Source organism: Mytilus edulis, chromosome 13 (assembly GCF_963676685.1).
Source record: "Mytilus edulis chromosome 13, xbMytEdul2.2, whole genome shotgun sequence".
Classification (NCBI taxonomy): domain Eukaryota; kingdom Metazoa; phylum Mollusca; class Bivalvia; order Mytilida; family Mytilidae; genus Mytilus; species Mytilus edulis.
The window spans coordinates 2,199,877-2,223,905 of NC_092356.1; the positions used below are offsets into that span (position 1 = coordinate 2,199,877).

General features: G+C 31.1%; 1 protein-coding gene across 1 annotated transcript; it reads right to left on the reverse strand.

Moving 5' to 3' along the window:
- Positions 1-241: 241 nt before the first annotated feature.
- LOC139502067 (uncharacterized) lies at positions 242-22,835 on the reverse strand. The gene is made up of 19 exons (XM_071291393.1): positions 22,801-22,835; positions 20,249-20,331; positions 19,285-19,418; positions 14,844-15,639; positions 13,688-13,942; positions 12,882-13,044; positions 12,365-12,412; positions 11,726-11,770; positions 11,134-11,175; positions 10,449-10,493; positions 8,569-8,613; positions 6,800-7,009; positions 6,315-6,404; positions 5,424-5,474; positions 4,221-4,280; positions 3,912-3,971; positions 3,267-3,326; positions 1,745-2,017; positions 242-536 (listed from the first exon to the last, which is right to left on the reverse strand). The coding sequence occupies exons 3-19, from the start codon at positions 19,347-19,349 to the stop codon at positions 367-369; spliced, it is 2,478 nt and encodes an 825-aa protein (XP_071147494.1). The 5' UTR covers positions 19,350-19,418; positions 20,249-20,331; positions 22,801-22,835; the 3' UTR covers positions 242-366.
- Between the last annotated feature and the right edge of the window lie 1,194 nt (positions 22,836-24,029).

The window sequence follows — 24,029 nt, forward strand, 5'->3', positions numbered from 1 at the left end:
AATTCACAACAATGTGTTCTCTTTCCTGATTTCTATTATTTGCTTAGCATATGGTCATACTTATATTTAAGTTGCTACTATAACATAAAACAAGTTCTGCTGTCATAGAACTGCATGACTAAACTAAAGGTCAAGATTTTCTTGATGGGATTTTGTTATATTTATATATTTACACTTTTTTCCTTACTCTATTACTGATTTTCATAAATTAGACAAAAAAATATTTACAACTTTTTGAAATACCATAGTTTTATCATAAAAGTAGATATCCATTCAACTTATTTGAAATATGACACGAAGTATCCTGAATTTGTTGTTTCATATCAGATGAACTTATTTAAAACTTAACATATTACATATATTATTTTACAAGTTCTTTAGACATATCTTTCTTCTTTTTCTTTTTTTCTCTGTCTTATCTACATATGTTTTCAAGTTTTTAATAGTACCAATATCAGTCAGTCTTACTGTGCACTTCTTGGATTCTGTTGCGTCCACTTTTTCATTTTTTGAAGAACAACTTGTTCTTTTTCTTCCTAAAAAGATAAATTTATTATATTAGCAAAAAAACTTTTAAGATATTACTTAAATCACATGACATATCAGGAACAGATAACTTTTCTTACTTTGTAAATACTTTGAAACTATATCATATATTCAGATCAACTTATACTTAGATTATTCAAGTACAGTTCAAAACAACAACTTGTTTTTAATGAAACAAATATATTGTCCAAGGCATATAAAATATATTTTGGATCTTTCACTTTGATCTGCATTAGAATGCCAAAAACACAAATTCAGTCATTCAAACTGACAAAAGATTATTTCTGACTACCTTGAAAAAAAAAGACAGCCATCTTATACCTTTAGAAGAGATAGACAAGGTGTCATCACAATGTGTCTGCTGTCTCTTACATTTGTATAAATGAATCATGGTCAACTATGTCCTTCAGTCCCTAGCATTATTTTGTGTATGTTGTCTCTTTCAGTATAATAAAAGTCTTACTGACTGGATATTTGTGGAAAAATAAGTTTATTGTCCTCTCAGATACAACTATTACTTTTGGCTTTATCTCAGGGTACAACAAATTTCTATTCCCCTAATACCCAGTTAGGGGAATCCCAACCCTCACCTAACCTGGGACACTTATTTTTTAAGTTCATTTATATGTTTTGGAGAATAATAGTGTGGCGTCAATTTTCACTGAACTAGTACACATTTTTTATTAGTTGCCAGCTAAAGGTGTTGGATTTTCTCTCTGTGTTGAAGACCCAAAGGGGGCCTTCAGACGTTTCTGCTCTTTGGTTGGGTTATTGTCTCTTTTACACATTCCTAATTTCCATTCTCAATTTTATCATTATTTCAACTTCTTTTAATTTTGCATTATGAAGCTTAAATTTGTTTTCACACACCTTAAATCCTATTAATCAGTTATCATTCATTTCAAAAATAACTATCAAAATAACAGCAAAGCACCTGAGAAAGATTGTTGCATAAGGAAACTAAACTATCACATTCATAAAACATCTCCCCTATGGTAAAGTAAATATCAGTGAGATGCAAACAATCTCTATTGGGTCCACTGTATTAAATACTAAGAGATATTATAAAACCTTCAGCCTTACACAATCTTTCAATTTTAAGTATATATGGTGGCCATCTCAAAAATTTGAAGAGAAGCCACAGTCACCAATACAACCTTTGACTGATTTGATATTGTAAAGACTTCAGAATATTTACCATTTTCAGTAGTTTCACTAATCTTTCCACCTTGTCCAGTAGTTTCACTAATCTTTCCACCTTGTCCAGTAGTTTCACTAATCTTTTCACCTTGTCCAGTAGTTTCACTTATCTTTTCACCTTGTCCAGTAGTTTCACTTATCTTTTCACCTTGTCCAGTAGTTTCACTTATCTTTTCACCTTGTCCAGTAGTTTCACTTATCTTTTCACCGTCTCCAGTATTTTCACTGGTCTTTTCTAAAATTGGGCACACATCTATAGCATCATTTAAATCTGAAAAAGTAAACATTTCATATTGTTAATTATCCATTTTTAGATGGTGACATTCCTTTTTCACCATCTTATGGTGTTTATATTTCAACTTTTACAATTTCGCTTGTGTATGTAACAATGTACTAGATTTTAGCGAAAGAAATCTATGTATTACTGAAAAATAATTACACCAGGGTTTTAGATATAATAAACTAGTCAAAACATTTACTAAATCTTATCATCAGTACAAGGTCATCATTCATAAATAGAAATCAGCATGCAGACTTCGTATACTTTCTAGTGTTTCAAATCCAATACGGTTAAATTCTTTACAAAGGCAAAAAATGTCAGCTTTCAACTCAAAATCTTTAAAAAGACTTATTAAAAAAGGGATATATTTACGATTCTGTTTTCATGTTATTAAAGATGGCAAATTTTAGCTTTAATATTGATTCACTAATGGGGGTCTTTGCATGATACGGGTTATGTACTTCTCATATATTTTATGATGTAATGATACTAAATCACTAACAGGAGGAATTGTGATTGATATTCATATGATGAAGACATTAACTTTCAGTCAGTTTAATTGAAGTCTTGAGCTGGCCTGTCAGTAAATGCTAGTATTACTTTGTTAATTTATGTACCATTGTCATTTTTTTTGTTTCTTTTGTTACCTATTCTTTTACTGTGCATATTGCTGTGTGTTTGTTTTTTCTGTATTGGCAAGCAAGAGGCATAGGGGATATCTCAAAATAACATGTTTAACCAATCCCATGTTTGCACCTGTCCTAAGTTAGAAGCCTCTGGCCTTTGTTCATCTTGATTAATTTTTAAGTTTAGTTCATTAATATATTTCAGAGTTTAGATTGACATCAATTATCACTAGACTAGTACACATTTTTGTTTAGGGCCCAGCTGTATTGAAGACCAATTGTGGCCTTCGGCTGTTTTCTGCTCTTCGGTCATGTTTTTGTCTGTTTGACACATTCCCTATTTCCATTCTCAATTTTACTTTGAATAAAATAATAATACCAATTGTTCAGAGACTTATATAGGTCTTTACACTCTTAATTACAAATGGTATTAGTTGAAAAGAAACATAAGAAAGGTGAAAAGTAGACAATGAAGGTGTCAAAAAAACAGTTAATCTTACCCTGATACTGAAAATATATGGTTTCTATGTATTTTCATTAAAAGCCCAGAAAAAAAATTGGTCACATTAATTTAATCCGGATGTTAAAAATGTCTAGTTAAAATTCATACTCACCATATGTTGGTTTTACTGGAGAACTTTCCGCACTTGGTAAAATATTCAAATTTCTTCTCCCTACAAAAATCATTATCCAATAAAGTCCTTCAAACATATTTATACAGTATACTATATATTTATATGATTATTTTCAAAACTTTGCTCTGAATACTGTCAGTTGGTCATAAACAACCTTCTTTTCAAATTTCATAAAATTTCATGAAGGTTTGACACAATGTTTGATTTCTCAAAAGACTGTAACCTCAGATTGAACCTTAAAGAGGGGCGAAAGATTCCAGAGGGACAGTCAAACTCATAAATTGAAAATAAACTGACAATGCTATGGTTAAAAACAAAAAAAGACAAACAGACAAACAATAGTACACAAGACACAACATAGAAAACTAAGCTAAGCAACACGAACCCCACCAAAAACTGAGGGTGATATCAGGTGATCTAGAAGGGTAAGCAGATCCATATAACTGTTGACAACGAAGCCAATAAAGCATGTCTAGGATCACTTTGTTCTATAAACTAAACTTAAATCTAGTATCTGACATGCCTAATATAATTCCTTTTCTTTGAAGTAGGCTGGACACATAGTTATATCTAGGACAACATAACGCTGTATATATACATACTGAAATAAGAAAATATACCTACCATCTGTTGCTTTTAATGGAGATCTGTCGTCACTAGTTGAGGATTTTTTATCTGCTTTTCCTACAAATAGGTCATAACTTTAATCTTCATTACCTATAAATTATTATGAAACAAGACAACTACAGAAAAAAATAAGGCTTCAGGTTTCCAAATGGTTTAACAATTGTTTGTCTTAAGGACAACCATTTATATGGATATAAGAATAAGTCATAGTTTCAACTTACATTGTCCCTATGAGTAAGGTGAGCTAAATATTGTTTTTTTCTAAAATAAAGTTAATTTGAATATAACATTTTTTTACTCACTCACCTTCCATTGATTTTAGTGGAGAACTGTCTTCACTTGTGAAGGAATATACATTTCTTTTTCCTATAAAGTAATCAATTATTAAGGGTTAAATGCGACTGTGATGAAGAAACTGACTAGTCACACCATTACATTAGGGGCTCAATTGTAATACAATATATTCTAAAAATAAGTATCTTATCACCAAATACTTCAGATATAACTTGACTTAGCTAACACATCTAATAAATGTAGCTCATTGTGACCCAAATATTCTAACACAAGTAAAATAAAATTAACCTTACCCAACAACAAATATAACAAATGACCTGCTAATGACTTGCTGATCCTTTTAAAAAGTATTGGTTTTATAAAATACTATGCTCATTCATGGTAAACTTTTGTGTACAATACTGACTGTGTTAATATATTGCTAGAAATTTAGAAAGCAAAACTGCACCCCATATTTTGCTAAGCATAACCCACTCATTATTCAAAGTAGCTGACAACATGAAAATGCGCTCGAACTAGATGAATGAGTTTTATTTCGCTGTACTGGAGAAATAAGTAATAAAAACATTGAAGTTCAAACATCAAACTAAATATTCAAAGTATCTGCAAACAGGCAGTGGGTGTCTGTCAGATACAATTATCAAAGAACTGGGCCATGAAGGCATGATATACACCTCACCACCCTTTCAGCTCTTCATTATCATTATGCTTTAAAGAAATGATCCGCTAGAAATACCATGAGCACTGCTTAAATAGACTCCTGCCCCCAAAATGGTAAATTGTGAGACATGAAAACACAGTGGTATCCATTTCATATCAGAAATTTATATTGAAAAAAAGGGTGGTTATACATGTAATCAAGTCACCAGGAAAACTGCTCAAAGCGTTTTGTGTAAGAGTTAGAAAACTTGAAAATCCCTCCTGATAGTAGTCCGATACACTCACCACTACACCACCGCTCACCAAAGTTTCATGGAAATCCCTCAAAGCATTTTTGAGTTTTAATCAGAATTCTCTCAAATTTTTATGAATAAATTCCCATAAATCAAAAACGTAAAATCAACAATATATAAAGCTTGAGGCTCTTAAGAGCAGGTTTTTAATTACATATGATTGACACCAAATAAATGGCAATTCCCAAAATGACCTTTCAACCAACGAAGGACAGTTAAGTATTTGATTTTTCCTTTTTTTCTTCTTGAAAGAATTAATTACCTGAATCAATCTGGTCTGATTTCTTTTTTGAACACTTTTTAAATATTCTTCCTACAATAAATTTATAAACTGTTGGATCCTTAATTCAATAATAAAGTTTACAAAGTGAAATTTTTAAATATTTTTTTTTACTGCTACAAATGTTGTTAACAAGAATCATACATGAATTTGCAATTAAATTTATATCATATATAATAACTATTGTTGACCATTAAAACTGGTTCACTGATTCAGACAAAGCCAAAGCTTGGTCATATTTTACACACAATGACATTCTTTAAATGGAATTAGAATATACTAATTGTCTTAGTAACATGCTAAATCATGGTTCACAATCTCAACCATGGTATTTGCTCAAATTATACTTCTTTTCCCACTTCACAATGATGCTTAATCAATAGCTTGCTTTATTAATTTTGACTTTTTTAGTAATGCCTTGAAGAGAAAGAACAATTGAAATCAATATCAAATGTTTCACTTTCCCATCTGTATTAATGGTATGTGTTATTAAGCAGAAATATCATCAGGGTTTCAAGCGAAAAATATGTTTCTTTTTTTATTGGCAAAATAACCCTCCAGAACATGCTATATCTAATCAGAATGAGATAACTCGTATGGTTGTTTTATAGTCACATCATTGATTTGATAAAAAGGTTTCTAATTTATTCTTGACAAATAGAATACCAATATTTCTATTGTTGAGGTCTCTTAAACTTTGAATTCTCCAGAAGGCATAGGTTTTTCTTATTGTCTTATTGTTGAAGACCGTACAATGGTCTGTTTGTTTAAAACTTGTTTAATGGGCTTTTCAGAATGGTTGTCTCATTGACTATTACACATCATGTCCTTATATTTATATTTCTTTTCAAAATGATTTTTTTTATGACCAACCTTTAGCTGATCCTATTAAAGCTTTGCCTTTTCTTGTCCGAGATTGAGAAATCATATCATATTTCTTCTGAGTGTTAACAATATACATATCTAAAACATAAAAAAGTAATGAAAATAATATAATTGAAGGTTCTTTTTAAAAATAACACTATAGTATAAAATCATTTAAAAAAAACCTAGTCATTCAAATAAGTTTTGAAACTGTGAATATCTGCATCATGTTCTGATATTTGCTATTAAATGTTTTTCTTATGAAAAACAATGCTTCCTTTTTACATCCCAGAAACATAGGTCTGTTTAATATCTTGGTTGGTATTATTTTTGTTTTTTCCAAATGTTCTTTGCTTTATGGGGGTTTTTTTTGACTGCCTTTCTGTACCTTTCAATATATTTTCAACCATTTAGATTAAACCTTTTATATCATTTGAAAAATCAGTTCCAAGGGAAGGTGTCAATGCCATATTATAGATATTTAGACTGATTACCTTCTAATACTTTGAGAGTATTTAAAACAAGCAGCCATGCATCTGTACTAAAGTATGGCTCTGCTGCAGTTTGTGTTTCTGGACACAACAACACATCAGTATAACTGATCAACTGTTCTGGCTTTGTCTCCACCTCTTCTTCTTCAATTAAGAACATTCCTGATTCTGCTCTTAAAACAGCATCTGAATCAGCCATGTGATGTAAAAACCCTAGAACAATATCATTCAAGTTTATAGGTGAACATTTATAAAACTGTCATTTCAAATTATTCATTTACAATGTAGAAAAGAGTGGCCTTCCATAGTATGTTTTACTTCTAGGCATCTATACACAACCTTTACTTAATCAAGTGTGGTAATACCAAGTTTTCCAAATAAATAAAGTAAAATGTTGATATGACATTAAAAATAATCCAAATGTTGAAATTAATATAGCAATACTTCTGCAAAATATTTAAAGTCAATGAACCATGACCAAAAGTGCAATATGCCATTTCATCTCAGTGAAGATGAGATAACCCAAAGTTAAAACAAGTGAAACTGTGAGCTACTGGAAAATGTTAATAGTGTAAAAATATGCATGTAAGTGTTCAGTGAACAGGAAGTTGTTGAGTGATAAATTTGAAAACGCAGCACACGGTAAAGCTGACTCATATCAACCAAATTTCAGAAATCCTTGTAATGTAGTTACTGAAAATTGTGATGAAAATTTTCAACTTGGATGTCATGTAATAACTTGAAATGATGCAAGTGTTTGGTAGATGGGAATTTTTTGCTTATGAATCTGACAACACATCACATGGTATAGCTGACTCATATAACCCTGAAACCAAATTTCAGAAATCCTTGCAGTTGTAAAGCAGTTCCTGAGAAAAATTCAAGGAAAAATTATTCATGGGAATGAGCGACAGACAGACAGAGGGAGAAAAAATTGAAAACAACATGTATACCCTAACTTTTTTAAAGCAGGAGTATAACAACTGCATACTAAAATCTTGCCATAAGTGGTTCCCAGTAAACTTGACTAATAAAAAAAATTAACAATATTTCAAAACATGTAAAGTTAGTTTTTATGTGTTAAAAATATTTTCACTTCAATCGCATAGTGGAATTAACTATTTGTGGATTCTTATAAATTCTATATAACTTTTGGACTATTTCAAATCTTGGTCTATTTCTGAAATTTATTTTTACATACTTTTGATTTTTTAACCCTGTATGCTAACATTGCATATGTGAAATTTTAAAATTGTTTGTATGTACATTGAAAGACAAATACATGTGACGTATAAAATTTTCTGACGTCAGACACGCAAATCAATGAATGTGTTAGTAGATAGATGTTTTTGTGTTCTGTTAAATTGTTCCTTTTAAAATTGTTACATGATGATGACTGCTGTACCCATATTTTGACTATTTTATTGATTGTGTGTCTGTTTAGTTAACGCACCATTGTAAATATAACGGAATTTGATGAGACTGTCATCAAAGTGAGAGGGTTAGCACTGTAAAACCAGGTTTAATCCACCATTTTCTACATTTAAAAATGTCTGTACCAAGTCAGGAATATGACAGTTCTTGTCCATTCGTTTTTGATGCGTTTTGTTATTTGATTTTGCCATGTGATTATGGACTGTCCGAATTGATCTTCCTCTAAGTTCAGTATTTTTGTGATTTTACTTTTTACAAACAATTGAACAGAAAGCCATGGTTATGTAATGTAATATTTTTAAGAGTGAATCTTGCAAGAATAATTTTACAAAACTTACCACTTAGTTTCATTGAAAATGATATACCCAGGGAACTTTTGCTACCTGCAATTACAGAACTGTGTATAATAATAGGGATAATATTGTAAGCCGGTCATTAGAAAATGTTTCTCCTTAAATAATAATAAAAACATTGCATCTTGTCTGTCTGCAGAATTTTAGAAAAAGCAAATTTGATGGACAGCATCACTGCTTATTAATTAAAATCACTGTACCATGACTAAGGACAGAGCCATAAAACAGTCATCATTTTGATATGTACTGATAGCAGTGGCGGATCCAGAAATTTTTGTAAGGGGGGCCTACTGACTGCCCTAAAGGGGGGGCTCCAGTCATGATCCAGTAATGGATCTGCCTATGGATAGTAATAGATGTACCACTTAAAACTATGCAAAATATCTTTTATTTTATCAGTAGCTCCTATCAAACTGACTTAACAAGAAAACTTAACATTCAAAATCATTGGACCATATACTAAGCAGCAGGGCCTCTAAAAAAATTGCAAAACTGATATTTTCTGATAGACATGCAACTTTATACAAAGTATCATTGATCTTTCACAAGAAGATCCTGTCAAACTGACTAAATAAGAAAACTTTACACTGAAAATTTATACTTAATTCAAAGTCACTAAACAAGAACCTTCAATCGATGGCATGGCCTTGAAATAATCTTCAATCTGATGTGTACTAATAGTAATGCAAATTAAAAAAAAAAATCATTGATGTATCTAAAGTTACTCTTATCAAAATGACTAAGACAGAAAACTTTACAATGACCTAAGGGCAGGGCCTGGAATAGTGTACTGCTATGTACTGATAGTAATAAAACTATTAGATAATAACATTGATCTTTCAGAAGAAGTTCCTTTCAAGCTTACTTAAGCAGAAAACTTATCACTGAAAATTTCGCATTAATTGAAAGTCTTTTTTCTTCAAAATACAGCAATAGACTCCTATAGGTAGGAGAGAAAAAACAGAGCCCACAACCTTTTAAATTAATTAATTCAACTTTATATACAATGACTTTACTTAATGAGGAGCAGTTCTTATCTAACTAACTTTGTTTCAGGTGTGACAATTATCATAATCACTATAAATAAAGTGTTCCTAAAAAGTGATGACTAAGTAAAAATAAAATATAGGGTTTAAAAATCCCATTTATCAAAAAAGAAATTGTTAATCTGTTTTTAATATTTGAAAATTTAAAAATTAGAACATTTCACACATGCATGTAAACTTGATCACATACAAAAAGATTATATTTGATATTGGGAACTCTAAATTAATGCTAATATACTGGGTGACAAGTGTGGGAACAAAAAATAGAAGGATTTCCTGGAACAAAACAGTTTTCTTCATTAAGTATTTCAATTTATGTGGCCAGGCATGTTGAAAAATAAGAGTGAAATATAAAATAGCAGACTTTAAAAAAATTGCAAACTGTTTTGAACTGCATTTAAATACTGAAAAGGATTTTTCTAAAGGGTGTAAAGAGGAGTACAAGTAGAATACACAATTACAGTAAACAGTATATACATGTAAGACAGAAACATTAAAACAAAAGTTATCCTTGATTACTGTTTATAACCTACGACATCCTTGCACTCAGTCGATTAAGAGCAACGTTAAGAAGTAACATTAAACATTTAATTGGTGTGGTTTGAGGGGAAATTTTACTATTTACCAATGAGTTTGTCGTGTAAAGAGAATATGAAGCAGTATATTTCCCCTAAGAATTGTACAGATCTAATGTTTGATGTCACTTCTTTACTTTTATCTTAATTGACCGAGTACCTGGATGTCGTAGGTAACCTGTCGAACAATAATATAAACCAGTCAAAAGTCGGTAATATGAAAATAGTCTTTTGTCTAACATACCATTAGATGAAAAACTTGTAGTTCCCGGAAACGAAGTGGTAGCTGCTAAAATAGAACATATTTCAGTATATAAATGTGTCTATAACCACAAACTGACAAATAATTTTTATAGTTCATTTTTATGTTGCACTGTTACACCACTGTGTCCCCGGTTACGGGGAGGAATGGGATCGGACTAATTTATTAAACCCCACCACATTCTGTTCAATGTTTTTTTACATTAATTAGGCAGTTAGTATTCTAGTTTTGATTATTTTACATTTGTAATTTTGTGATTTTTTTTTATAGCTGATTATACTATATGGGCTTTGCTCATTGTTGAAGGCTGTACAGTGACACATAGCTGTCAATTTCTGTGTCATTAATGGTTTCTTGTGGAGAATTGTCTCATTAGCCATCATACCACATCTTCTTTTTTTATAAATATACTGTTCAAAAGTTTCAAAGTAAATTTTAGAAGTACAATGTATAACAACTTGGGATGGCATCCAAATGATCTACAGGGAAATGATATGCCAACCCAAGAAAAATGCATATCATATATCATTGACTTACATTTAGTGATACTCCTTAAATTGACTTACTGGAAATTTTCACAACTGTTGAAAAGCCAACGACAGATTACAATATCAGCATGCCATAGTTTGACTTCAGTGACATTTATTGTAAGTGAGTCAAAACTTACCACATTCTGCTCCTGTCAAAAATTGATCTGTTGAATCAAGGTCTGAAGAAAAAAATACCTATGTTTTTTAAATAACAAGTAAAAAGATATGCAAACAAACTTTTATTTTAAAATTACTAAGGATTTCATTTTAATGAAGGAGATTAATGATTTAAGCAGCAATATATGATATGGCAAATTTCTGCAATCAACAATTTCGGTGTGTTCAAATCTCTCTATTTCTTTAATATTCAATGTACAGGTTAACATATTATTCTGTTAAGAAAGTGAATCCTCCCGATAGAGATTAATTTTACATATAATTAGGTAGCAATGAGAACAAACTTTTTGGAGTACTGATGTGATTCTTTTCAACTGATTGTTAATGAGTTTGTTCTATCCTTTCAACGTTACACCAAGTTAGGAGGGGTGTCAAGTGCTTACAAACATGTTAAACCCTGTCACATTGTTTTAGTGCCTCTCCGGAAGCAAGAGCCTGTAATCTAGTAAATTTCATTGGATGCCATCTACAAAAACTGTTTAGTTTTTTTTCTGTTTATTGCTATAACCCTTACTCTGGTTGCTTGTTATCTATTTTAATCACAAAACTTACCACTGCTTCTTTGAGATGAGGATGTATCCACAAAATCTTGTTCATCTGAAAAGCACATTACATTTCTTTTAATTTCTAATTGTTCATATACTCAAAATTAAAAATTAAATAAAAATGTTTCCATGCTCCCACTTATAAATACAGCAAACTCTGCAATTTAGTATTTACAATGGAACATAACACAAGAACAGCAAAAAAGACCCCATCAAATATCAAACTTTGTCTGCATTTCATTTGGTGGTAGTAAGCATTGTGTATACTTTTTATTTGTTTCTAGTTATAAATGAAAATAACTTGAGAACTGTGAAAGTGACAACACCCAAATTCAAACTTAATCTGAGTTTGGTGGTAATAATTAGCATTGTGTATAAGTTTCACAACATTTGGTTGAAGGAAACTTAAAAGTTAAAGAACTGAAATAACTTTTGGGACAGACAGACTTACAGAGGAGCAACGGTAAATATAAAAGATCTATCAAATAATCACTATTCTCTTGTCTTTCCCTAAATCTCAGCTGAACAAAAATACAGTCATCAGTATTATATCAATTTTCAAGGGTTAATATGGAATTGTAAGAAAAAAACTGATTTAAAAAAAAAAATTGTCTTTTCATTGTTTTCTCTTGTTAATAAAACTTACCATCCAAATTTGGAGTTGAAGATATGGGAAGCCTCTTGTCTTTTGATGCTGAAAAAAAAAGATAATGAAAATTCCAATTAACTGTTAAAAGATGCCATAGGTCGATATGTTAATGCTTTAGGTTATAGTTCTTAAAATGTCAATATTTCTTTATGCCACAGATCTATATGTCAATGATCTATGCCATATATCTATATGCCAATGTTTTAGGTAAGAGATTTCAGATCTTTTACACTACGCATGTTGTGTATTTAAATTGAAGAAAAGTATTATTTCAACAAATGATTCTTATAAAAAAAATATACAAAACTTTCGAATTTATATTTTTTTCAATGAATATGCAGAAAAGGAGACATATTTGGAGTTCACCTGATTTTCGATTGAAAAATGGTCCCATATTAAAGGACCTAATTGCCAAAGTTTTGTCCAGAAATTCAGTAGCATTTGGAAAGTGTTTAAAACTACTTATCATTAAAAAACAAAAACAAATATTTAAAAAAATAAATAAAGAACTTACAAAACACCAGCCTTTCCATTTCTTTATCAGTTAAGATAATCTGCTTGTTATTACAATCAGTGAAATGAAACCAGGTGTAATTCCCTGCAAGTTGTTTCTGTCCAATAAAACCCTGAGTACACTTTGTTTGGAACTTTATATTTAGTGTTACATCTTTCCTCAACTGAAAAAATGTCAGACATAAACTAAAAATTGAATGTCTAACATAATTTTAATCTGTTGTTAGTGTTCTATTTCAGGTTAAGGGGTCATTACCAATATACGCACCAATAGATCATACTCAATTTAATTGCAAACTTTCCTTTTCTATGTAGCAAAAAGTAAAATCACAAAAATACTGAACTCCCAGGAAAATTAAAAACGCCAAGTCCCCAAGTAAATGGCAAAATCAAAAGCTCAAACACATAAAAAAAATGAATAACAAATGTCATATTCCTGACTTGGTACAGGCCTTTACTTACGTAGAAAACATTCCAGCATGCATATGGGGCACATATCTCCTAGTTGATATAATATTCCAGGGCTTGTTTTTGCTATCATGAGTTGCTGCACTATTTAACCAAAAGTTCAAAATGGTGAAGATGGAATTATTCTGTTGTAAATTGTATGGATGCCATCAAGAGTTAATTGACTGTTATTGAATTTTTGTTTCAGATGATGACAGATTTGTTCCAAGATTTGTATTAATCCTAATCCTGTCCTTTTTTCACTAGAAGTGTAGACTGCATGTACAGGTTTACTGAAATAATTCGTTATGCATAAACTATGCTGCATCTTACTACATTCTAAAAGTTAAAAAAAAATACCTTTTTTGGCTTTGATTGCTTGCTTTGACACAAGTAGTTAAATTTCTGCCAATCTTTTCTTTGAAGGTTGCTACATGAGAGATCGATGAGACAAAATAATGCATCTTCTTCCTTCAAACCCTTTAACCCATCAAATTTTGAAGCCGGAATCTTTCCAGTGCTTTTTGAGCATATATTCTTAAACAGTTCATAGCATTGATAGGAAAGTCCAGTTGCAAGGAACCTCAGCATGCTTTTGCTGTCTACTGCTTTTTTCTGTGAAAATACAGAACAGTCATTGTAGTTAATTACAAATGATTTCATATATAATTTTTTCTCATGGCAGTTTCCTAAATTCATGCATGGAGAAGGCACTTCGGAATTTAAATATTGGTGAGTGTTTTCATACAGTGAAATGCTCAAAAATTATAAAATTGCTTCTTCAGATGTTTACTCCATTTTGAAAGTACCTTCCTGGGTACCATGCATGATTTATGGAGCAGACTTCAGTAGAGTAGTCACCTTTTTTAAACAAAACAGAACAAAATTTGAAACATTTTAAGTTTTCAGTTGATACCTTCACGATGTTCACTATGCTTCTAAGATACACAATGTTAAACATCTATAGGTAAAGCAGGAATTGCTAATTATTTTTTTTCTGATCAAATATAAAAAAAAACATTACTGTTGAATTGAAAGTGTCAACTATAAAGACAAGTATGCTTAAGCAAACATAATCTTATAATATAAGCATAAATTGGTTACTGACTGGGTTACATGTAATTGTAGATAGTAATATAAATTATACAGACTCATGCTTTCTAAAAAATGTTCTGGACATAAATTGTAACTTACAAAAATTTCAACTTGTGATACTTGTTTGAATTGGTGTTGTTTTTGATTGAAAAGCTGATGACACAGAGATTTGTCTTGCCTGTATGTAGTATTGAGTAGTTTTATGTTTAAAGTTTAAAACTTTGATTTGATTTGGCTTGATTTTAGACAATTTTGTTGATTTCTTTTAAGGCAGATTACTTCAATTGTTAACATTTCCCTATCAACTTTGTTTGGTCAAATAGAGCATAAAGATTTTCTGCATGAACATAAACCAGATCCATTCATATTTCTTACTTCAACTTTTAAAAGATCTATATAGATGCAATTAACTGTTACTTACACCTTGCAAGTTAAGTAGAGTGATAAATACATCCTTAAATTCTTTAGGAACTGTAGGTGGATCAGCATGGGCTGGTGTGCCTGTCATGGAATACAATCGACGCCTCAGTACATCAACCTTCTGAAAATCAGAGAACTTCACAAACGATTCAGTGTCCTCATTTCTGCTGATTCCAAGCAGAATTGCTTCATTTTCTGTTAAACCACAGTATATGAAAACTCCACGATGCCTAAACAGTTCGTCTTTTGTCTGTCTGTATGCCTCTTTTTGTGCTTTAATACTGTGGTTCCCATCCACTATATATACCTCATAGTTAGAAAAGTTTTCTTCTTTGTAATCAACTTTATCTATGTCAATAAGGCCAATTATATTTGGAGCATTATCAACACTTACAGAATTTTTTTCAACCATTACATTCGCCATTTTTTCAACAAAGTTTTCATCAGCTTCTCTGACTTTGAACCTTTTTGGTGGTTCTTTTAAAGTAAATATGTCTAGGAATTTGAACCCAATTGCTTTTAAACTAATACTTTTCATCAACTGTTTTCTGTTCAACCTTGTGGACTCATCAGTTAAGCTTTCATCCTTTGATCCTTGGGAAAAATTGTCTTCAGCATGTTGAACATCCAAATGTTTTATACTGATAGCTCTTTCTGGTAAAATTTGTGACAGTTGTGTAACAAAGGGGTTGTCTTCATTTGAAAGGTTATCAATGTTCTGGACCGGCTCATTGTAATACTCATCATCTCCTTCTGATTGCTCACTACTAGAAGAAGATTCTTGAACATATCTTTCCCTAAAACACACTTAGATATATATAGGAAAAAAAATAAGGCTGAAAAACACCAAAAACTAGTATCTATATTCATGGATATCTGTGAAACAGTGAAACCAGTAGGAAACTATGGAGAACATTTTTTGAACAATTTGATGTTTTAATAGACAAAATGTGAATATTCATATTGAATATAAATATGTCATGCATTTTCAGCCAAAAGTGCAAAAATCAAGCTTTTGGTTACCAGATGTAACTGACAAGGAAAGGTAACACCCTTCCACCAAAAGGTTCATTTTTGTCAAGCTTAGGTGGTCAAGTGGTCTAGACCATCAGGCATAGACCACTGCAGTGTGGTGCCACGATATCTCAGTAGCATGAGTTGGAATCCCAGCCAGGGAAGAACAAAAATTTGCTTCCACTAATTTACAGATCTAACATTGTTGGGCTGTTATTTAGACGAATAATATATGGCAGATTCCATATAAGAAAGAGAAACAACTCCCATAAGCATGCTAGGCAAAAGTCATCAGCAATGAACTTCTGTTTTTGAATACATGCTTTACTAATAAAGATATTTAGACAATTTGACCAAAAAAAAATTATAAGCATCGTCCTTTTTAAATAAACTATATACCATTGAGATGGGAGCCATCTCTGTGGGCCCCACTGTCAATAACGTGGGGTAAATAAGTTGTATGGATAATCTGATACAATCTTCACCACAGGACACGGGGTTGTCAACTGAAACCAAAGTTTTTTTTACCTTGACCTTTGACCTAGGAAGTTGTACATACATCATGACAAGCCCTCTGGTGGTGGTTAAAATGGATGTCAAGTATAAACTTTGAAATCATAACAGTTATCTAGATATGGAGCGGACACGATCTTCACCACAGGACACAGGGTTGTCAACTGAAACCAAAGTTTTTGACCTTGACCTTTGACCTAGGAAGTTGTACATACATCATGACACACCCTCTGGTGTTGGTTAATAAACATTTAAGTATTAAGTATAAAATCATAACGGTTATCTAGATATGGAGGGAACACGATCTTCACCACAGGACACAGGGTTATCAACTGAAACCAAAGTTTTTTTGACCTTGACCTTTGACCTAGGATTTTGTACATACATCATGACACACCCTCTGGTGTTGGTTAAAATGGATGTCACGTATAAACTTTGAAATCATAACGGTTCTCAAGATATAAAGCGGACACGATCTTCACCACAGGACACAGGGTTGTTAACTGAAACCAAAGTTTTTTTACCTTGACCTTTGACCTAGGAAGTTGTACATACATCATGACACGCCCTCTGGTGGTGGTTAATAAACATGTAAAGTATAAAGTATGAAATCATAATGGTTCTCTAGATATGGAGCGGACACAAAGTTAAAGTGTTACAGACGGACGGACAGACTGATCACTATAGGGCGACCCGCCTAAAGGCGGGGCCCTAACAAAGCCTTAAATATTATGTTTCTGATATAAGATTTGACAGACTTTATTATTTCTGACATAAGATTTGACAGACTTTATTTTTTCTGACATTAGACTTGACAGACTTTATTTTTTCTGACATTTATTTATAAGATTTGACAGACTTTATTTTTTCTGACATAAGACTTGACAGACTTTATTTTTTCTGACATTAGACTTGACAGACTTTATTTTTTCTGACATTTATTTATAAGATTTGACAGACTTTATTGTTTCTGACATAAGACTTGACAGACTTTATTTTTTCTCACATAAGATTTGACAGACTTTATTTTTTCTGACATAAGACTTAAATTTGACAGACTTTATTGTTTCTGACATAAGATTTGACAGACTTTATTGTTTCTGACATAACATTTGACCGGTTTTATTTTTTCTGAAATAAGATTTGAAAGACAAATTGAGTTTCTGACACAAGATTTGACAGACTTTATTGTTTCTGACATAAGATTTGACAGACGTTATTGTTTCTGACATAAGATTTGACAGACTTTATCATTTCTGACATAAGATTTGACAGACTTTATTATTTCTGACATAAGATTTGACAGACAAATTCAGTTTCGGACATAAAATTTTGACAGACTTGATTCTGACATAAGATTTTTCATACATAAGATATTTTGACAGACAATTTATATTTGACTTTTTTCTTTACTGACATTGGAAATCAAATCCTAGTTGAAAGTCATTTTTAAATTTCCTGGAAAATACTGCAGCCTAGCATCTAACAAGATTTCACCACAGGTCAAATAACTCTTAACTGTTAGCACATTCAAATGTTTCAGACGAAAGAAAACAAGTTTGACAGATCTTATGTAGGAAACATATAAGTTTAAACTATTGCTTGAATAAAGTTAAATGAAAGAATCAACATGTGTTTTTTCTTATGCACAACTGATTTACAGTTTTAACTGGCATATATTGGAACCAACAATGATTTTGAAAGTTTTTACAGAGATGTTCCTGAAATAAGATTTATTGACAGACACTGAGCTATAAAGCAAGATATTTGAAAGTGAAAAAAATATATATATATCACAGATGTTTTTGACTAAAAAAAAGAAACAGATTTGGGAACAGTAATGTTTGAATAACCAGACTACACTAGTTTTAGCAGTATACAAGTTTCAACATAAAGCCTTGCAACACATAAACATTGTGTAAAAAAATGGGACCAGGGAGTTAATTCCGTCAAAATTTTGGCATTTTTTCAACTTGTTTTAATCATTTCTACTTTAAACGGAAAAAATCATATACATTTTTATAATTTCATCTAATATCATTATTCATCAAAACAATCACAGATTATCTTTCAAATAACAGTATTTATTATTTTTATTTATTTATTCATTTTGACAGACATTTCCATTTCTTATATGGAATCTGCCATATATATATAATCTATATATAATTGAAAAAAGAGGATATTGGGGAAACATTAATGACAACAAAATCTGTACATGTACAGGAAAAAATCACAATTGTATTACCATTACTGTTCTTCATCTCAATTTCATAGTGAAGCCTGCAAAGCGAAGCAAATCTCTCCCCTCACTGCATGTATACTGTTTTAATAGATCTTAATATATTATAACAAACATCAAATTCATTAGCCATCTGCCAGTAACTTCAGAAGATCCCAGTTTGAATTATATAATTTATCATATGAGATTTGCACAATAAGAAAACAAAAAAATAATATTTTGCATCTTACAACATGTACATTGAGGTACATAATATCGAAAATAATAATGCACAAAATATCAGACGGGAGTGAGACCATGCAGACAGGATTTGTATTGAAATTACATGTTTGTTTAAGCAGTCAACTTGAGCATGATGGCTATTTTGAAAATTCTGACACTGGATGTCACAACTGGACATGGTAATCTATTAAATCTAACAGCATAGCAACTTTAATTGTGTTCTGGTTAGAAGTTGCAGTGTTACAGACAAGACATTATTTGTAACATAAAATTGGAAGCACAGATGGATACACAGACAGTCTGATCACTATAGGGTGTTGAAGCCCTTATAATTTGTTTCTTGTTAAAAGACTAAAAATTAGGAGTCAACTTCTTCATTGTCAAAGAATGGTGCGCACAACTATTTATTTTAAGAGATTATATATATCAAAATAATAATAATTATAGTAACCTGTCTTTTAAGAATTCTCCAGTGTCGAGCCAGAACTTCAGCAGTTTCTTTGTATCATTTATCATTAGACCAAACAAAGTTGTTCCTGTGAATTTCTTTTTATTAAGCTTTAATACTGATGTCCCAAAATTCACCTAAAATTATATTGTAAATGGCTAATTTAATCAGTATACTGTAAATGCCTACTCATGATAATAAATAACAGCAGGCTCACAAGAGCCTGAATTTGCTCACCTGTTGTTTCTATTATCTTTCATCTATATAATAAAAATAAGAAGTTGTGGTATGATTGCCAATGAAATAAACTTCTACAAGAGACTACATGACACAGAAATTAAAGGCTATATGTCACTGTACAGTCTTAAACTATGAGTAAAATAATGATAGCATAGTTTTACATATCTATAGAATATTGATACTTGCATATATGTTTAAATTTCCATCATATGTTCCTATCCATTACAGATTTTTGGTAAATCAAACTAAGAAATTAGCTTAAAATCATCTATTAAAGGCAAAAACTCTAATATTAGGGTGATTTTCAGTCATTTGACTTATATCTGTAGATCTGAGGTAGCAATACACAATTAGGTGTGTAGTTTCACAAGTTATGGCCCCTGTGCATTTTTCAAATATGAAAACTTTTTGTCACACAAACTTTCTGGTTCAATTTTAATCTTATTATCCAACTGTTTATTGTATATAAACCTTACTTTGCCGTACAGTTCTGCAATTAACACTTTTGCTCAATCTTTAAAATAAAAACCAAAGACTGATTTTCATAAAAAAAAATAAAACTTGGCCTAGCAGATGTGCTTAAATAGTTATTTCTAAATTTAAGAAGCATTAAGACATGCACATTTTAATGGAGAAAACAGTACATCATGATCATATTTCACGATGACAACGAAATTAGTAAGTGAGTGGTTTTCTTTAAAATCAAAATTGTCAATATAAAATGTACCTGTATTTTCTTTATATCGTCTGTACATTCTGATATACATGTTATATGCTGTACATGTGTTTGTAAATTAGTAAGAGACTGATCTGAAATTAAAAATATATGTGTTATAAATCAAAATAACATTATTTTTATTGACATGATTAGAAAACATTATTCTTTAAAAAAATACTTTCAACACTGTTATAGTATATAAAAGGTTATCAATTCAACACAATGATTAGATCATTGAATAATGTTTTATTGGTATTAATATTGATTTTGTTATCAGTAAATTAAAAGAAGACTAAATATTATTGTTGTATACATATATATACATTCATAGATCTACAATCTGTTCATACCTGTATTTTGGCATTGCACAAGGTCATGTTTTTCTTTGTCACTGTTTATTACCTCTTTACACTAAATCCATTGAATGTTGGATGTGTACTGATGGATAATTTAGTCTTAGACTTTTTTAATTAGTTGTTTGTGGCTTTGAACTAGCTGTCAGTTAGAATGTGAGTACTCTCAGATATGTACCAAGTGATTTTATGTTGTTGGGATATACAAGTATCTGGCCATTCTGTTTTCGTTAGATGTATTTTCATTAAGTGGCCTATTTGTTTTGTTAATATAACAATTTTTACATGCATGGTGAAGACATGCTTAAAATGTATTTCAGCAATTCTCTTCTAAAAATAACTTGTTTAACGGAATAAAAAATCAGATTTTTTAAATTTTGGTTTTTTTTTAAGAAAAGGCTACTGAATTTTATGTGAAAACTTAAAAATCTAGCTCCTTTAAAGATACTGCTGATACAGTTATAACTTGCGCTTTTGTAAATTTCCCCCTATAAAACCCCATAACTCAGAAAAATAAAAACTCACCATGCTAACATGTATGATAAACAGCTGCGTCATGAGCGCATGATACGCCCGTCACTTTTTCAAAGAATGAAGTTCAATTACTTCTCAGTGTCATATTTGAAATTGATGAAAAAACAATAGATATAAACCATTTACCAAAGTTTCATGAGAATTGCTGAAAGCATTTTTGAGTTATTGTCTGTAAACTGGAAAATCACCCTTTTTAGATGAGTAAAACCCCATTACTCAGAAATGTAACATCTAAAATTTTTAAATTCTAACGGGAACTTACATCAATAGATATAAACAATTCACCAAAGTTTCATGAAAGCATTTTTGAGTTATTGTTTGAAAACTTCAAAATCCCCCTTTTTTATGAATAAAACCCCGTAACTGGGACATGTAAAATCTAAAATTTATAAAAATCAAAAAGGAGCTCATGTCAATAGATATTAAAATGCACCAAAATGGTGAAAGTTCTAAAAAAAGCTATCATTATCCCTTATGGGCCAGGAAATACTACGTGCCACCTTACGTACATGTAGGAGCACTTTTGTAGATTTCATACAATAAATTGAAATGGATTGGTTCCATTCCTATAATCACTGATAATGAATTAAATTTATCATGACATTCTGTTTCTCAATTCAAAGTTTTAATTCTGAAAGTTATAGAAAATTTACAATACACAGACATGACAGATGACAGGAATCTTAAAAGAGGGGGTGGTAAAGGGTTATTTTCGTGCAACGTGATCGCCATTTTTTATTTCACGTTCAACATGTTTTTACTTTTTTATTTGACGTTCAGTCGTGCATGACGGGTGCCTCGTTCAACGTGTTCTGCTTATTTAATTTTACGTGCTTCGTGATTTTCAAAGTCTTATTTTGCGTGCTCAGTATTTTTCAAATAAAATTCAAACACTTGGCAGGGATCGTCAAGAATTACTTTTTTAAAAGCCATAAACCAATTATATCATAAATGTGTATACTAAATCGGGAATATCAAGTAAAACAAAGAGTTAATATATACAAGAAGACAGTGACTCAGTCACAAAAGGTTGAAATAAAAGTATTTATTTTTCGTGCAACGTTCATTACAGAAATTATTTCACGTTCAACGTGAAATTATGTCTTATTTCACGTTTTTTTCATGCAAGCACCCCCCTTTACCACCCTCTTAAAACTGTACTCAGGAGTATTTATTAAGTCATTGTAAGTATTTCACTCTTGTCTTCTTGACTTGACATCATTTAAAAACAATTAAAGACATTATATGTAAGTGCAATACAGAAATTGTACTTAACTGCAATATGTCTCCAGTGATGGATCCAGAGGAGGGGGGTTCTGGGGGTTGGAACCCCCTTTTTTTTGACGATCAATGAATTTGAACATGTTGAAACATGTGGTTGAAACCCCCTTTTTTTAAATAGCTGGATCCGCCCCTGGAGAGTCTCTGTTCTGCCTTCTACATAGTAAACGGCAATTCATTTAAATAATCTCCAGAAATAGAGAATAGTAGTCCAAAGATTACCAACGGGGAATGTGTCAAGGAGACAACCCGACCAGGACTCAGGAGCAAAAAAACGGAAGATTGACCGGAGTAACATTCAGAGTACAAGCTTGTGCTAACATATTTAAAACATAAATTAGCACAAATATAGTACTTAAGACAGTGACAGGTCGTCTTTTGAAGAGGAAATACATTTAGATTTCACCGAGCAACGAGTGTCTGTAGATCTCTGTAGTTATAGAACACTAATAGTTCGGGGGAGAGAAACCAACTTTTTGATCCTTTTTGTATTGAACATTTTGTTGTTGATATGATCATACGTTTTCCTTATTAATAAATATAACATATTTTATGACATGTCCTTGACTACAGCTATCGTTTGGATAGCTTCTATATACCTTCTATAAATATATATATATATATATATATATATAGATCTATATAGGGGAATTTAAGTTGTTAAAGAATCTATGATGACTCGCCCCACACCGATTCGCCCTTTTCACCAACTCGCCCACTTTCTAAAAGGCACCTTTCTAAAACATCGCTGCACTCACAGTGGCTGCACTCTTGTTTACGAATTCTCACAAACTTATGTAAAAGGGTAAAATCCCATTGAAAATTAGTCTAACAAAACTTATGAAAAGGATTGAAATACCGCTGAATAAAGGTCTGCGATTTCATCCCACCTATGAAAAATACACGATGAACTTAAACGATCTTAAACATGCAAACTCACCCCACTTTAAATATCAGTGAAGGTCGATCTTATTGACTATAGCAGAGACATATGTTATATGTTTCTGACTATAGTAACTGTTTATGACGTTTGTTTTCAGCTTTTCTGGTAAATATTTTATAATCACTGTTTATCAAGATTACGGTTGGTATGAAAATGGAGTTCGCTCCACAGATGATCACAGATGCACATTCACTACGTGCAAAACAACAAAACAATTTCGATTTTGAAGAATTAACATGTATTTACATTTAACTAGACGCCTCTCAAAAGGGAGACCGTCATTTTTTAATTTTTTTTGCCATTTGCACATTGTTTAACATGCTCTAGGAGGATTCTCTATTTTTTTTTCATAACAAATTCCAAAATATATAATTTCATCTTATTTTCACTTATTGTAAGTGCTCTTGTTTTTGTGAATACGATATTATAATAACAGTAGATATGTACATTTACTGTATTTTGGTGTGGTAAATATGTTGTTTTATTGACTTTTGAAAAACTGATGTTCACTGAGACCAACGGCCGAAGTTTATATTAGTTTTCAAAATTCAACCACATATTTATCAAAGCAAAAGACAGTAACTCTTTTATTACATATTCCGAGAGAAAACAATATTTGTTATGAAAAATATTTTAAAAAAAACAAAAAAAATGTACATCAATCATTTTACTAAAACAT

What these genes read in the sequence shown, in the direction of transcription:
- LOC139502067 (XM_071291393.1), bottom strand. Translation starts at nt 19,349, where the DNA reads ATGATAAATGATACAAAGAAACTGCTGAAGTTCTGGCTCGACACTGGA. An exon ending in TTCAACTCCAAATTTGGATG is followed by an intron (nt 11,771 to 12,364) that starts GTAAGTTTTATT and finishes TGTGCTTTTCAG; the next exon opens with ATGAACAAGATTTTGTGGAT. An exon ending in CTCATCTCAAAGAAGCAGTG is followed by an intron (nt 11,176 to 11,725) that starts GTAAGTTTTGTG and finishes TTTTTTCTTCAG; the next exon opens with ACCTTGATTCAACAGATCAA.